Genomic DNA, 15,893 nt, shown 5'->3' with positions numbered 1-15,893 from the left:
GATTAGATTAAACTTTTCCATTAAAGGATTTGACCTGTTATCAAATATGTCCTCGTCCAGACTGTGCTTTAAGGAACTCAATATGGAAAAAGTTACTTTTCCCTACAAAATCATTCACAAGTTCTGAAATACAAGTTACTTGCATTTTATGACAAGGTGATGAATGTGAAACGTATACAGTGATATTCTTGGACTTTGCAAAAGTATCTGATAGATTACCTCGTGCTAAATTGGTGTACAAGCTGCAGACAATGGGAATAGATAGCGGCCTGGGTGGCCAAGTGGTTAGAGTATCCACTCTCCAGCCAAAAGGCTGCGGGGTTCAAATCCTGCCATGGGCATGGATGTTTGTGATTGTCTGTGAAAATACTAGTGGTGGTAGAAGATGGTGTTGGTGTAGTTGTGGTGGAGACAGAGTTGTAGAATAGGTGCCCTACTCTACAACTCTGATGTATTACAATTTATCAATTATAATGATATATTACTCTGATTATTATTACAATTACCTGGCACCTCCAGAGAGTCCAAAGACTCATCAAGTGTCAGGTGATTGTAATAATTATAGTATATTGGTTAGATGGGATCGAAGATTGACTCTCTGAACGATACCACCAAGTTGTGTATGATAGAGCAGTGTACTCAACAAAGGAGGGTAACCAGTGGCATGTCCCAAGGTTCTGTTCTGTTCTTGGGCTCTGCTATTTAACTTCTTTGCAAATGATATATCATGTGGAGTGACTGGGGAATCTTCAGTTGTTTGCTGATATTAATTCCCTTCAGGAAGATTTGAATAGACTTTTGACTTAGATAAAGGAGTGGGATTGTAAATTTAATATTAACAAGTGAAAGGTGTTGTATTTTGGAGTGCAGAAATATAAGGCTGTGTACTATATTGATGATGCTGTACTGCAGGAAGTGGATGAGATTTAAGATTTGGGAGTGATGGTTGACAGCAGACTGAAGTTTTTGCAAATTAGCAAATACTGCACACTGTAGTGCTGCTGTGATATGATGTACTCTAACATAAGGGATAGAGAGGTGGTTGTGCCACCATATAAAGCACTGGTCATACCGCACTTGGTCACCTGGTTTTCAGTATAATGTGGAAACATTGAAGAGGGTCCAGAGAAGAGTGACTAAGCCAATATCAGGACTATGGAGAGAGAGAGATTAAAGAAATGTGGACTGCAAAGTTTGGTGGATAGGAGGAAAAGAAGTGACATAATAGAGACTAAGTTAGTGAAGGGATTCTATCAGATTAATCCAGAGGATATTATAAAAAGAGTAGAAGGCCAGAGGGGAAGAACAGGAGGCCATTCCTAGAAGTTGTGTAAGAATGTGGTGAAGAGGGGGGGGGGTTGAGGAGTATCCATTCACTGATAATTCTCCATGTAAAAATCTACTCCTTACACCCCTCTTCACCACATGAGTAGATTTTTACATGGAGAATTATCAGTGAATGGAACGCATTACAGGAATGTGTTGTTGATGCAGAGTGTTAAGAATTTTAAGATTCAGTATGCTAGCTATGTCGTCAGCTGGATGAACTCCCATGATGAGTCTGCCAACTCCATGGAGGGTGTAATAATAATAAGTTAATATGTGTAAATGAACCTCTGCAGCTCAGTCAGTATAGACAAAAGCTTTGGTTAGAAAGACTTGGGTTTGAATCCCATTAAAGACACAAAGAACCTTTATCAAGACTTTTCAATTGAAGTTGAGTTAGCCAGTCTTATACAAGGATTGCAGTGTTTTTCCTCCCAGAAACTCTGTTTTTTCATCCTGCAAACCAGCCAGTAGAATACACTCAACATACAGCCATAGCACAATGTTGATAGAATTAACTATCCTATCACAAGTAGTATCAGGTTTCTAAGAAGCCAAATTACTTGGTATTAACTGGCCATTAGGTCTAACATGAAAGAAGATGAGATGAATTATTCATGATACTTTGTATCCTTATAATTATAAATTATTCTTTATCACTGTAGCTGCTTCTCAGTATAGTAAACACTACTAACAAGTTATTCTTATGGTCCTTATGAATTTGCTATAATGAACGTCATGGATGTAAATTATCAGCCACAACCCTATTTAAACGAAATAGGATTGCAGCTGATAATTTCTAGTAGTGCCTAGCTCTCCAGGGCAGAAGCAGTAGTGATGTTTCCTTTGGAATAAGAAAATTTTAATGTTTTTCTCTTTGCGCAACTAAAATTTTCTTGTTGTTTGAATGATCCAGCTCTTTTGTGATTAGAATATATTATACAATCCTGGTCACATAAAACTGATCTAAACAGGTAGATACTATGCCTTCATTGAATACCTTTGTTGCTTTTTATAGTTACAGTTTCTGAAGCATTCAAGTATTTTGAATCTCTTAAGCATTTATATACTTCAAGACCTGACTGATTCAATATTGATATATCCTGAATCCAACTTCTGAGATACAGTCAGTTGAACTATAAAATTATAATTATGCCATGAAAATAAATGAGCATTTAAAGAAATTTAACTTTTAGCTTTTTTCAAGCTAATAAGCGTTTTGTTTCATCATAATTTTAGTGTTAGTTTAGTGCAACTAAAATGATGTTTCTTTTTTAAAATAAAAATAAAAAATTAGCTTATTTTGTTCCTTTTTTTTTTAATAGCAATGTGGTGTTATAATATGTTTTAAGTTCTGCAACTGGTATATGCCAGTGTGAGACTGCATTTATTTATTTTTTTTTGGGTGAAAAAAAAAAATCTTATTTTAGGTTTGATTCATGATCTACTAGATTAATGCTGTTATTTATTTGCTATTTGTTAATAATGGTCTTTTGCTGACTGCTAGTAAGCCAAGCCCTACTTTTTCAATAAATCAAAAAACTGTTTAGCAGTACTTACATATTTATCATACTGATATTTACCGAATTTTTAAACGATATCTATAAAGTGTTTATGTTAAATATGCTTTTTTTTGTGTGTGTGTGTTTACAAGTGTCCTTATAATTTTTATAGCTATTGTGACCCTTCTTAGTCAATTTGCCATGTTCTTCAGGTAGTAATGTTTCACTGATCATAGCTAATACATGACCATTCCTGTGACTATATCCTCCTCTTTCAGCTAGGTCTCACTTTCTGTAAATAATTTTTGGACCATCTATACCGATGATTTCTACACTCTTCTTCTTCTCTATTTGTACATTACCTCTGACATTAGTGAAGAAGAACAATTAAACAATCCCCAGTCTTACAGGTACCCTAATCAATCAACTTGTAATATATCACCTTTCTCTGATCCCCATCATCCAGTTCCTAAGGCACTGCAGTCTTTACAAGTATCAGAAATATTAAATCCTAAATGCCTAATACCCAAGCTAGTTTTCACTTGTTTTATAATGAAGAATATAGTTTTAATACATAAACACAAGAAATCATAATAACATCTTAAACTATTTTACTTTATAATTCACACCAACTATTTCAGTTACAGAAATAAACTCTTCAAACAAATAGAAAGAACTGCAATGGGCAGTCAGTCTCTTCTGCATTATCTAATTTCTACCTGGAACATTTTGAAGATATTTTACTTTTTTCAATACAATCGGAACCATCCCTCTGGGTACATTATATTGATGATATATTCATAATCTGATGTCATTCCTTGTGTTCTTATAAAAGGACACAAGGATACATTCCTTGTGTTCTTATAAAAGATGGTCTAAATCCTTGCGTAAAATTTACAATAGAAGTTGAAAAAGAGAATAAACTCCCCACCTTCACAGGCCATTACATACTACATAATTCAGCTCATCATCCTTCCTAAAAGCTCAACACTATAAAGAATCTACTTAACCATGTACATTTGTTTCAGCCCTCAAGATCTTAAGCTAGAAACTCATAACATTGAGAATATTATGTTCAAGAATGGTTTCTCCAAACAATTACAACCAGTCTGTAATTCCTGTATACCAGCTCTACGAAACTGTATTAAGAGTTCCAATTCCTTACATCTCTGAATCTATTTCAAGAATTTTTAAAGAAATATAACTTGATACCAACATTTTTTTTGCAATGAATAAACTCTCATTTTGGCAACCTTCCTCTAAGGTCAGATAGTTGTCCTCTTATCCTTTCAGGTGTTTACCAGGTTCCATATCATTATAATCTTTATTTTGAACATACTGGTTGTTCTGCAGAAAAACAAGTATAAGAGCATCAATCTCATGTTGCTTATAATGAAGTGCCTCCATAGCGCAATTGGAAGAATGATGGTACGTTGCACCCTTCGATTGGAAAAGGTCTAAGTTCAATTCTTGTTGTGACGGGAGGAATCTTTATATGGACTTTTTCAATGGAAGGCGAGTTAGCCAATCTCATACAGAGGTAGCAGGGTTTTTCCCCTCCCGGAAACTTGGGTTTTTCATCCTGCATACAGAAAAATCACCCTTCAGAACGCACGCAATTTACAGGCAAAAAATATTAATTGTGGTGGTGGGCAATAGATGGTGTTAATGTAGAGGTTTGGTGTAGTGGTGGAGACGGAGAGTTGTACAGCTGGTGTCCTCCCGCAATGAGTCTTCAGACTCCTTGGAGAGGTGTCACCAATAATAATAATAATAAACCAGAAGGCTTAGCATAACATGGTGTAGATACTGAATATAGAATCTTCTGATCACTTCATCATTTTAACGTTTATTTAAGAAGCACTCAAGTCTTAGTACACTGTCATACCTAGATTGAAATGATTATATGTCTTTACCAAAAATGTGAAATGGTCTCATTCTCTTAGTCTTCACTAGTTTTTTTTTTTTTTTTTCTCCCAAGTAATATATCCATATCTCAGTGTAGTCACAGCATATGTACACATGGCTAATATCGATTGAAATAATCTGCTGTTAGTATTCTTCCTTGTGCAACCATTAATACACTGTGATGGCTTGTTAGTTTCAAGCTAAAATATTTAGTTTGAAACTTAGTGTTATGTGTTGTTTCTCACAAGCAGCAAGCATTTATTGAGTGCTTTGTTCTTAGCCATAAAGGTCCCCTCCTCTTTCTGGGAATTCTGTTTTTATCTTCTGTGCTTATTAAGTAGAAAAAGTAAAGGATCTTACATAATCTACACATTGTTATTCTTTCCCTGGTGTGTATTGTAGGGGAGGAGGACTATCCCAAGGAGTTATTTAGAAAATAATGATATATACCACAAAATTTTGTACACACACACACACACACACACACACACACACACACACAAAAAAAAAAAAAAAACTGTTTAAAAAGTTTACTATACATCTGTATTCTACACATTTTTCCCTCATTTGTTTCCTACAAAAAATATTATGACTATTTACCTGCTTATATATTAAAGAAATTAATTCAAAAAAGTTCAATAGCATTTAATAAGCAAGTGTATAGAAGAAAGTGAATTTATAATCACTAATTCATTTCTGACAGGAATATTATTACATAATCCTTTATATGTTTATTTTTGCTCATATGTTCATTTACAAAATTATTTTATTATTCCAAGCCTGAATTACATCTAAAACATGTAAGGAACTAAGCTAAAATTCAAAGAATTTCAATGTTATTTATACTAATGCATTTTGAGTAGGAAACATTTAAAAGTAACTGGAGTAACAAAATATTTAGCATAAGTATATAACTAGTGTTAAACATTAGGCAGATAAACAATAAAAAAATTATTAACATTGTTGAATGTTGTTAAACTCAAAAAATTTCTTTAAAAACAAAGAAAAAAAAATTAAGGTACTCTTTTTTTACATACTTGCATTTATTTTTAAATATAAGTATTTATATACTCTCATTTTTATAAATATTTTCCGGATAGAAAAAGTTACCATGAAAAGTGAATGAAATCAAAATTCTACATAATTTAACTAATTTAGACTCCATTGATTTATTTTCAGTGCCAAATATATTATGTATTTTTTGTTAATATGCTTAGTCTAAGATCATAAAATTAATATACTCTAACCATGATTTGATACATTTGTTATGTATACATTTTTATACAGAATAAACTTGTAAAAATATGATGAACAAACTATGTATATTAAAGTTTTGTGCATTTTTATAATGTAGATAAAATATTAAAATAATATAAATGTATTTGAAACTGTTTTGTCTCTCCTGTGTACTGCAACTATGCATTCATATTTCCAAGTCCTTGTATATTATACTTGCATGAGCGATTTTAATAGCAGTTTGAATTTATGAACTAAATGTTTTTGTAAATGAATAGCTAATAAGTATTATTATAATATGACAATTTAAGTGTCCCCATATTACATTGGTAGGGAGATGTGAGCATTATAAGAGATATGGGTAAACTTTTTCTTTAACTATAAAATATGTGATGTTGTATGTGTACAAGCACACTTTTATATCTGTCATTAATAACAATGTCTTTTAGCTTGATAAGACCTGAGTTCAAATTCCATCTAGGACATGAAGCATCTTGACATGGGATTTCAGTCTTTTTTTTTTTTTTTTTGAAACTCATCTTTTTCATCTAACAATACAAAGTGGCCAAAGAACACAGCACACTATTGACTGCCTATTGTAGTATTACCTGAACCCAAGTTATTTGGCTGTAACAGACAACAGCCTAACAAGCTGAGGAAAGACAAGATATATAAGCACACAGTGAATTTTGTTACCATTAATTAAAAAAAAATTTTTTTTTCAAGATACTAGTATAATATCAGGAATAAACTTTCTGATAATTTCTTGATAGGATAATATAATTTTCATTGAAGAAAAGATTTCAGACTGTTTCAGCCTGCACACACCACACATACACAACTAGAGAGTTTACAATGCTTTTATGGCATTTGTAATTTTTGATGGAAGTTTTTTCACTTGGCTATGCTACCAATTATATATTTGGTTGAATCCTTTTATCCAAGTGTAACCAAACAAAGTTTGTGCCTGAAGTATTTCGACCTTTATTGAGGTCTCATCAGTGGGGGCCAGAGGTGGTGATACTAAGGTGGAAGTAATGGAGAAGTCATATGCCAGTTGCCAAAAGTTGTCACACCTTTTTATTAAAATTCTCTGGATTAGAGATAAGTTGATGGAAGTTTTTTCACTTGACTATACTACTAATTATATATTTGGTTTAATCCTTTTATCCAAGTGTAAGCAAACAGAGTTTGCACCTGAAGTATTTCCAGGATTGGGGTAACTCGTGGCAAAGGTGGTATAACTTCTCATCACTTGCTTCAGTATCCCATAATACAAAGCACATCTCCTTGCAGACATGTATAATGCTATGCATTAAGGGAAGGGTTACTACCCAGACTAGTTTTGACCTTTATTGAGGTCTCATCAGTGGGAGCCAGAGTGGTGATACTAAGGTAGAAGTAATGGAGAAGTCATATTTCCATATACCAGTTTCCAAAAGGTGTCACACCTTTTTATTAAAATTCTCTGGATTAGAGATAAGTTGATATAAGTTTTTTCACTTGGCTGTGCAATAGACCTCAATAAAGGTCGAAACCAGTATGGGTAGTGACCCTTTCCTTAATCAATAGCATTATACATGTCCGCAAGGAGATGTGCTTTGCATTATGGAATACTAAGGCAAGCGATGAGAAGTTATACCACCTTTGCCACAAGTTTCCCCAGTCCTGAAAATTCTTCAGGCGCAAACTTAGTTTGCTTACTCTTGGATAAAAGGATTAAATCAAATATATAATTAGTATTTGTAATTTTTGTTTTCTAATTAAAAAAAAGAGAGAAGTGTTATAATTATTATTATTCAGGCCTCCATGAAGTCAAGAGACTCATTGTGGGAGGTCCTTAGGAAACATAAAGTCTATCATACCACTCCTTGACCATTCTTGCTCTCACCACTCCTCACGGCTTTCTTTCGTAACTTCCAGGGATGGCCACTTGTCATCACTCCTTCCTGCTGTTCCACCAAGCAAAAGAACTCCCCAGGGTCCACCCTGTAACTACCTCTCAACAGTTTAAAAGTCTCAATCATATCACCTCTCCTTCTTCTAGCAAATAAACTCTGCAGTCCACATTCCCTCAACCGATCCTCATAACTAACACTGTATAGTCCTGAAACTATCTTTGTTATCTGCCTCTGTACCCTTTCCACAGTTAATTTATCCCCTTCAAATCCTGGGGACCAAATCTGAGAACAGTAGTCTAAGTGTGGTCTGATCAGGGTCTTATACAACGGAATGTTAACTCTTTTATCTCTGCAGGTCAGCATCCTTCTCAGTATTGCAGCAATCCTCTGGGTTACTTTCAGCACATTCGCAATATGCTCCCTAAATTTCAGTTTTCTATCAGTCATCACCCCCAGATCTCTTGTCTCCCCTATTTCTTCCAGTACAGCTTCTCCAATCGAGTATGCAGATATAAAGAAATATAAATTGTTGTAGATATAAAGAAAGAATTGTCAACTACTTGAAATCATTATTAAATATTATTTCTCAACCTGGAGAGAATATGCCGCAGTATATACCCCATCCCAATCCAGCCACTACTCCTATAAAACCCTGAAATTAAAGATGCCAAGAAATTATATTCTTGGCTTCACCCAAGTGTAAGCAAACAAAGTTTGCAGGTGCAGTAACTTTACAAAAGAAAATGTGAAAGCATGGTTTAACAAAATGATATGATCTCTACAATTATGTAAATCTGAAATGCTGTTTGCTATAAACATTTTAAGTTAGAAGATTTTATATTTAAGAGATGTATGAAAAATTATAATTATATCCAAATATACAATTCAAAATGTCACTAGTCCTTTTACCTGTTTTGAATCAGTCATACTATTTGCTTTAAAATGTGTTGCAATCTTATGAATGTTTAGATTGTGCTTCTACATTTTTATAGGTGGCTTCAGTTTTATTACTGTTTTCTTTATTTCTTCATAAAAGAAATTTAATAATTTTTAAGTTATTTTTAAATAATAAAACAAAAGAGCAAACTCTGGGAATATTTTAAAAATAACTTAGCTAAAAAGGGAATGAAACAAATGTATATCATTTGATAAAATTCTTACATGTAATATACAATTAACTTGCTAAAACATATCACAGATGTGCATAAAACTACCATTTAAATAACGCCTACTAAAATAAGCATTTTTTTTTCCTCTCTTTACCAAATGTGGTAATTTGCCCCATGAAAAGGTAACAGATAGTATAACAAATATGGTAATTAAGTACTGCCTCACATTGCAATTTTTCAGTGGAAGTAGTTTTACAAGTTTGAGTTCTGTAACCCCAGGATATACTCTGCATTTGCAAACACAGTGAAAATAGTCAAAGGATAAACCTGTGCACTTAGAATCACTAGACTTCAAGGATAAATGATCCATTCATCATAATAATACATCAGTGAAGAATGGGAAAATGTGAATGAAACTAAAAAAAGTACTTGACTATTATATTATGTAAAAAAAAAAAATTGATGTATGTGCTACTAGAAATATGGTTGGAGGTGCAGAAATGTATGATTCACAGAAGGGAGACTGATGATCTTCTCAGATCATCAGTGGAACAGCATTCTCTGTATACCAATTCTCTTCAACTAGCTGTAAAGCTTGTTTTCATCAAATTTCATCAAATTCAAAGGCTACTCTCAAGATCAAGGAGGTTTATAGAATATTTTAAGCATTCTTTGGATGGAACCTTAAAAGAGAGAGAGAGAGACTAAATTTTGATTCAAGACTGTCTCACAAGGTGGAATTCGACTTTACTAAATGCTATACGGATCTAGACTTGTGACAGATGTTATGCTAGATAAAAATGTAACAGAATCAGCAGATAAATGCATTCTTTTAAAATCTGATGAATAGGATATTATTGCTTTATCGTAATTGCTTTATCTTAAACCATTGGAAGTTGTTACAACAGCTCTTTCCTTGGAAAAACAAGTATCTCTTATAACCCATTCTATTTGGATTAGTGAATGTAAGTTTGTAACAGTTCTCTCATTAGAAAAGTAAAAGTAAATATGTTCTTACTTGAATAACAGGTTTAAACTAGATAAGTTGTATACTAGTATACCTGTATTATCTTATGCTCTAGAACCTCATTTCAAATCTTTGCTCTTTCTAAATTCTGAACAAAGATGTTTTTGTTGAAGTAGAAAACAGATTACTGTTAAGCACTTATGATACCATTAATTCTCCTGCAAAAAACAAATGCACTAAAAGTGGAAAAATTACATTATTATCCTATAGTGTGTTATCACTGGATAGATCCCTTCCTGAAGTTTATGAAGATTCATTACTTGGTAGAAAAATAAAACACATGCAGTTTCCTATGTAAACATTGCTGAACATTATTTATGTATTCTTTAATCATCACCCAAAGAGCATATTTTTTTTCACAGATGAGAGATTTAAGACTAAGACTGTCACCAAAAGCACATTTGAGGAAATTTTGAGTTGAATGATTGCAATAAAACTGATTTGGATGATTTATAACTCATGTTAAAATGTCATTATTGGATAATGAATGCTGGAATTTCATTTTCTGGCGATTTTTATTTTTTATTAAATAAATGAGTATATATATATTTTACAAAATCAGTTTATAATTTTATGTGTGTATGTTATATGTACGTATTCCCGTCCCCCGCTTCACACCTCACCACTAGTCGTATCTTTCAGGCGCAGGCCGCATTCGCCAGTGTCGCACATGCTGTGAACAAGCACCGACGTGTTTTGCATGATCTCCATTCATACACGATTTTTATAGTCTACAAACCTTGCGATTGTTTAATGTTATGTTCTTGATAAAAATTTTATCACATAAAAAATAATGTCATCCAAAAGAAGCAAGTCCGATTCTTCTACAGCTAGCAAGAAAAGAAAAACATCGACTTTGGAAACAAAAACTCAACATTATTAAGGATTTTCGAGGTGGAATGAAAATTTGTGAGCCAGCAAAGAAGTTTGATCTACAAGAATCCACAGTAAGAACAATCATAAAAGAAAGGTTTACAGATTTTGGAGGATATAGATTCTAACGAGGAACGAACTGTAGCCACAAGGCAAAAGGCACGGATTAAAAAAATCATTAGCTTGCTATGAAGAAATTTTGCATGACAAGAAAAAGACATTATGCCATCAGACAAATCTATTAGATTTTATGAAACCATCGACATCGAAATAATTTTCTTTTTTTTATGTATAAAAAACTACAATTATGATTATATTTCTTAAAAAAAATATGTGATTTTGTAAACCTTTGGTCCCAATTGTATGTTTGTATATATAAATTACATGCAAAATTATACCCCGAGTTACGCGAATTCGACTTGCGCGCTTTTTGTTGGTCCCGCTTTCTGCATAACTTCAGGGTTTTACTGTATTTCTTTTTTCCTTTCCCTTAGAGACATCATCATCATCAAATTCCTGTCATGTACCCTCAAGGGGTGTACAGGATATGACTGTACTACATGAAAAAATTACATCATTACTAACTTCCTATCTACAATTTTCCTCCAAATCAGTCTGTTACTTGTCAAGACTCCAACATTATCAGATCTTATATTTCTATCGTCCAAGGCACTTTGTACCGTATCAATCCACCTATATCTTGGTCTTCCTCTGGGTCGTTTTCCTGCCAACCTGGCAGAGAACACTTGTTTTGCTAATCTTTCCTCTCCCATTCTATTTAAATGACCATACCACCTGAGATTAGCTCTGCTAACGCATTCCTGGATGCTGACAATGTCAAGTTCTTTCCTAATAACCTCATTTTTAATATGATATTGTCATTGATGCCATCTGAGACATATCTTTTTAGAGACATATCCTTAGAGACATATCAATTTTAAAAAAAGCTAGTTTTGTTTACTCTTCAGTTAATGCTTAATTGCTCTTGATTAATAGTAATTTTAAGTACCAACCCCTCCCCTTTTTGTGTGTGTGTTGGACACCCAATTAGATATATAGGTACTGTTACCATCCTTAGCTTAAATCATATCTAGGAATAGAACACAGCTAATCAACTTTGGCAAATATAACAGTGAAATATAAAATAGCATGTACAGCAAAGACCTTTTTTTTTTTAAGAAGATAAAAAAATATGGTAATGATCTGCTATTTGGAAAAAGATTGTCTCTTGATGATGATACTATTCTGATTTATAATGAAGATAATATCAATGCATTAATGGGTTCATAATAATGGCCTTAAAATAAATTTAGACATAGCAAAATATATGCACTTTAAATAAGGGAGATTACAATATATCAATAAAATTACAATAGGAAGCAACTATGCCGGCCTGGCTGGCCGAGTGGTTAGCGTATTTGCTCACCAGCCAAAAGGCTGCAGGCTCGAATCCCGTGGTGGGCATGGATGTTTGTGATTGTCTATGAAAATACTAGTGGTGGTGGTCGGCAGTAGATGCCGTTGGTGTAGGTGATGAACGTAGTTGTAGTTAATGGATTGAGTGGTGGAGACGGAGAGTTGTAGAGTAGATGCCCTCCCTCAATGAGTCTTTGGACTCCCTGGAGGTGTTATGTAATAATAATGTCACCGGAGATTAACTTTTAAAAATTAAAAGAAAACAAATTCGGTAATATACCTAGGTATATACTGACAGCAAGCAAAAGTGAAATTCCCATGTTTACCTTTTTAAATAAAGTACATCAACATAATCGTTATGTTAAGAAATTTGCCAGTAAAGAATTTTTATGATGCCTATACTACTGGTGGAGACTATAATCTACTTCCCCTGATAAGAATGCATAACAAAATAATAAATTAAATAATTGCTTCCTGCCTAGATTTCTACTCCATTGGAGAACTGTATATTAGCCATGATTTCTCACCATTATGGAAACTATACTGCTGTTTACTATACAGTAGGACCAACATTAAAAAATTTTCTTTATCATGTGAATTATGATCTGTATGTGAGAAAAATTTGATAGTGCTGAATGCACTATCAAGCAAGATATTCCACAGATTCTTTCACCAAAGAACCACAGATATATTCCACAAGTTGAATGCTGAATTCCTTTTAATATAGAACCAAACAGAGATATTTGACAAATCCTTTCAACAAAGAGCCACCAGCTCTTTATTTATTATAAAGTTATAAAAATGATAAATTATCAGATAATATAAAATGTAACCGTCAAGGTTATAAATTTACAAAAAAAAAAAAAAACTAATGACCTACGTTATGAAACTAAATGACACTGAATTATACTTCAAATACACAATTTAAGAGTATCATAAGCATATAAAAATAGAAAAAATAATTACTTATTAGAAATAACTTATTGTCATAGGTAGACTAAATATTAATTATACTGCACATCATGTTCAGTGTTACACTTTTATAACTGCATTACTGGTAGTTACCCTTCTTTACAATATGTATTGATATTTATTCTCGTTAACAACTGTATATTACCTGAGCATTTTCTTATGCTACTACATTACAGCTCATGTTATCTTCAGTCTTTACCTCCATTAATAATTCACCTCATGATATCATACTTGTATAGATCCACATGTGTACTGTATGTATTATCTTTCAATAAAAATTCATTTTTCTTATTACTGTGCTTAAACATTTATTGGACATTTAAGATTGCATAATATGGAGTTAATATAAGTCACAGTATGGAACACTAAACACAGAATCCTACATAACACTAAACTATTGCATAGAATCACCTTAAACCATTAAATCTGTCTTGATAAAGACAGTTCAAAATCACCACTTTGTTATCCTAATTTAAACTGGAATAATAAATGAATAAATGGACTGTATGCCAGAACTTTTGGAAAATGCTATCATAAATCATATCAACAAAAATTTTTAATAGTATGTGCATATATTTCTCCTGTTTTAGCTCTCTTTGAAGAATTCATTAGGATTCTTCAAAGATACAGTTGCATGATCATCCTAGCACTCAGCACTCAATAGCTGTTACAAAACTTTTACATTCTGTCACTGAGAAACCCAATGTGAAGTACTTGTAGATCTTTTAAATATTAAGTAAAACTAATTTGTTACACTCACAGTAGTTTTTAATTTTTTCTATTACTGATTCTTGGTTTATTCTTTCATAATTTCTTCGTTTCTTTTGTGATCAAATAGAGTATACTTTAAAGATACCAAGCTATTTTAAATATAAACCTGTTTTTTTTTTTTAACTTGTTTTGGTAAAATATCTATAAGCTCTATATTACTTAAAACTTAGTATTTCTAAGCCTGGCTCCCACTGACGAGACCTCAATAAAGGTCGAAACTGGTCTGGGTAATGGCCCCTTGCCTTTAATACATAGCATCATACATCTCCTCCAGGAGATGTGTTTTGCATTAAGGGTAAATATTAAGAATAGTGATCAGAGCTTATTCTACCTTTACGAGTTTCCTTGATTTGCACTACGTGCAGGATCAGCTAGACTTGCAACACTTGCAGGTGCAAACTTGACTGTTTGCTTACTTGGGAAATGGAGTAAAAAAAAAAAAAAAAAAAAACAGGTTTATATTTAAAATAGCTTGGTATCTTTAACATATATTATACCCAAGGTAAAAAACTTTTTACATAGAGTATACTTTGCAGTTTTTCTCATAAACTTCGTTTCGGCTGTTATTAATCTTCAGTTGTCTTTTTTTTTTTTATTGTCCATTCACTTCCATACAATAAGACTGGTAGGGCTAATGTAATATATACTTTTAGTCTGGTTTGTTTTTGAACTAGGTTTGGTTTAAATATAGAATTAATTACACCTGTTATTTTTAAATATTTTGCAATTTTTAGGTTTATATCTTTTTCATTTTCATATGTGATCATACATCCTAGGTAGTTAAATGAATTCACCTGTTCTAAGATCTTGTTATCTATTACTATTTTAGTTCTTACTGGATCTTGTGCTTTAAAGGCCATAGTTTTTGATTTTTTCTGTTGATATTATCATTCCATAATTTTGGCTATCTTATTTAGATATAAAATAGCTTTCTGTAGGTTATCTTGGTATATTCTTATAGAATTTGTAATTATTATTTGGTCGTTGGCAAAAAGGAGAGTGTTTAAGTTCACAGTAGGAGAAAGTTTAATACCTTGATGGAAATTTTTAATCCATTTTATTATTATTTCATTTAGGTAAATATTAAAGAGAGTTGCTGAGAGGGGGGGGGGCATCCCTGTTGGACCCCTTGGTTTATCTCTCTCGTATATGATAGCTCATGATTTAATCTTGTTTGTATTTGATTATTTTCATATATACTTATGATAGTTTTTAGGATATTATTTGGTATTTCTTTCTTTTAATATGTTAAATAAAATGCTTCTTTTAACTTTGTCAAATGCTTTTTCAAAGTCAATAAATGCAATATGTATTCCTAAATTGTATGCTCTTCTTTTCTCTATTATTAATTTTAGACAAAAGGCTGAGTCTATATATGATCGTCCTTTTCTAAATCCATTCTGTACTTCTAAAATAAAGTTTTTGGAATATTTCATTAGTTTGCTATTTAAATTTTTGCTATGTATTTTGTAACAAGAATTTAGTATACTTATACCTCTATAGTTTTTAGAGTCATCTCTATTACCTTTTTTAAAGACGATAGGAATCACAATTGCTTTTTTCCATTCTATTTGGGGGGGGGGGGGTACCAGTTGTATAAATTTTATTTTAAAATAATAGGAGTCTTTCGAGTGAAGAAAATAAAGCAATTTGAAGTTAAATGGATGACAAAAGGAATAAAAAGGAGAATAACAGAAGAAAAAGAAGAGATTATGGAAGACATATAAAGATAGAGGTGGAGAACAGTTGCATGAGGAATATGAGACTGGGGCTAGGAAAGTGACTAGTATTGTAAGGAGAGAAAAATTAGAATATGAGAAAAGGATTTTTTTTTTTTTTTTTGCTATGTGGT

At 32.4% G+C, this 15,893-nt stretch overlaps 1 protein-coding gene across 1 annotated transcript in view; it reads left to right on the top strand.

Annotated features, from left to right (window-relative positions):
* Zip99C (Zinc transporter Zip99C) overlaps nucleotides 1-13,561 on the top strand; it is a 252,260-nt gene extending 238,699 nt beyond the window's left edge. The window contains exon 9 of the mRNA XM_090391764.1: nucleotides 10,652-13,561. Coding sequence (XP_090247890.1) covers nucleotides 10,652-10,688 — 37 coding nt within the window. The 3' untranslated portion in view covers nucleotides 10,689-13,561. The remainder of the gene's footprint in view (nucleotides 1-10,651) is intronic.
* Nucleotides 13,562-15,893: the final 2,332 nt, after the last annotated feature.

This window comes from Typopeltis vanoorti, chromosome 4 (genome assembly GCF_054136105.1).
Source record: "Typopeltis vanoorti isolate ZY-2024b chromosome 4, IOZ_Tvanoo_1.0, whole genome shotgun sequence".
In the NCBI taxonomy this organism is placed as follows: Eukaryota; Metazoa; Arthropoda; class Arachnida; order Uropygi; family Thelyphonidae; genus Typopeltis; species Typopeltis vanoorti.
The sequence above is the reverse complement of the archived record's forward strand: the minus strand, read 5'-3'. Positions and strand labels throughout refer to the sequence as shown.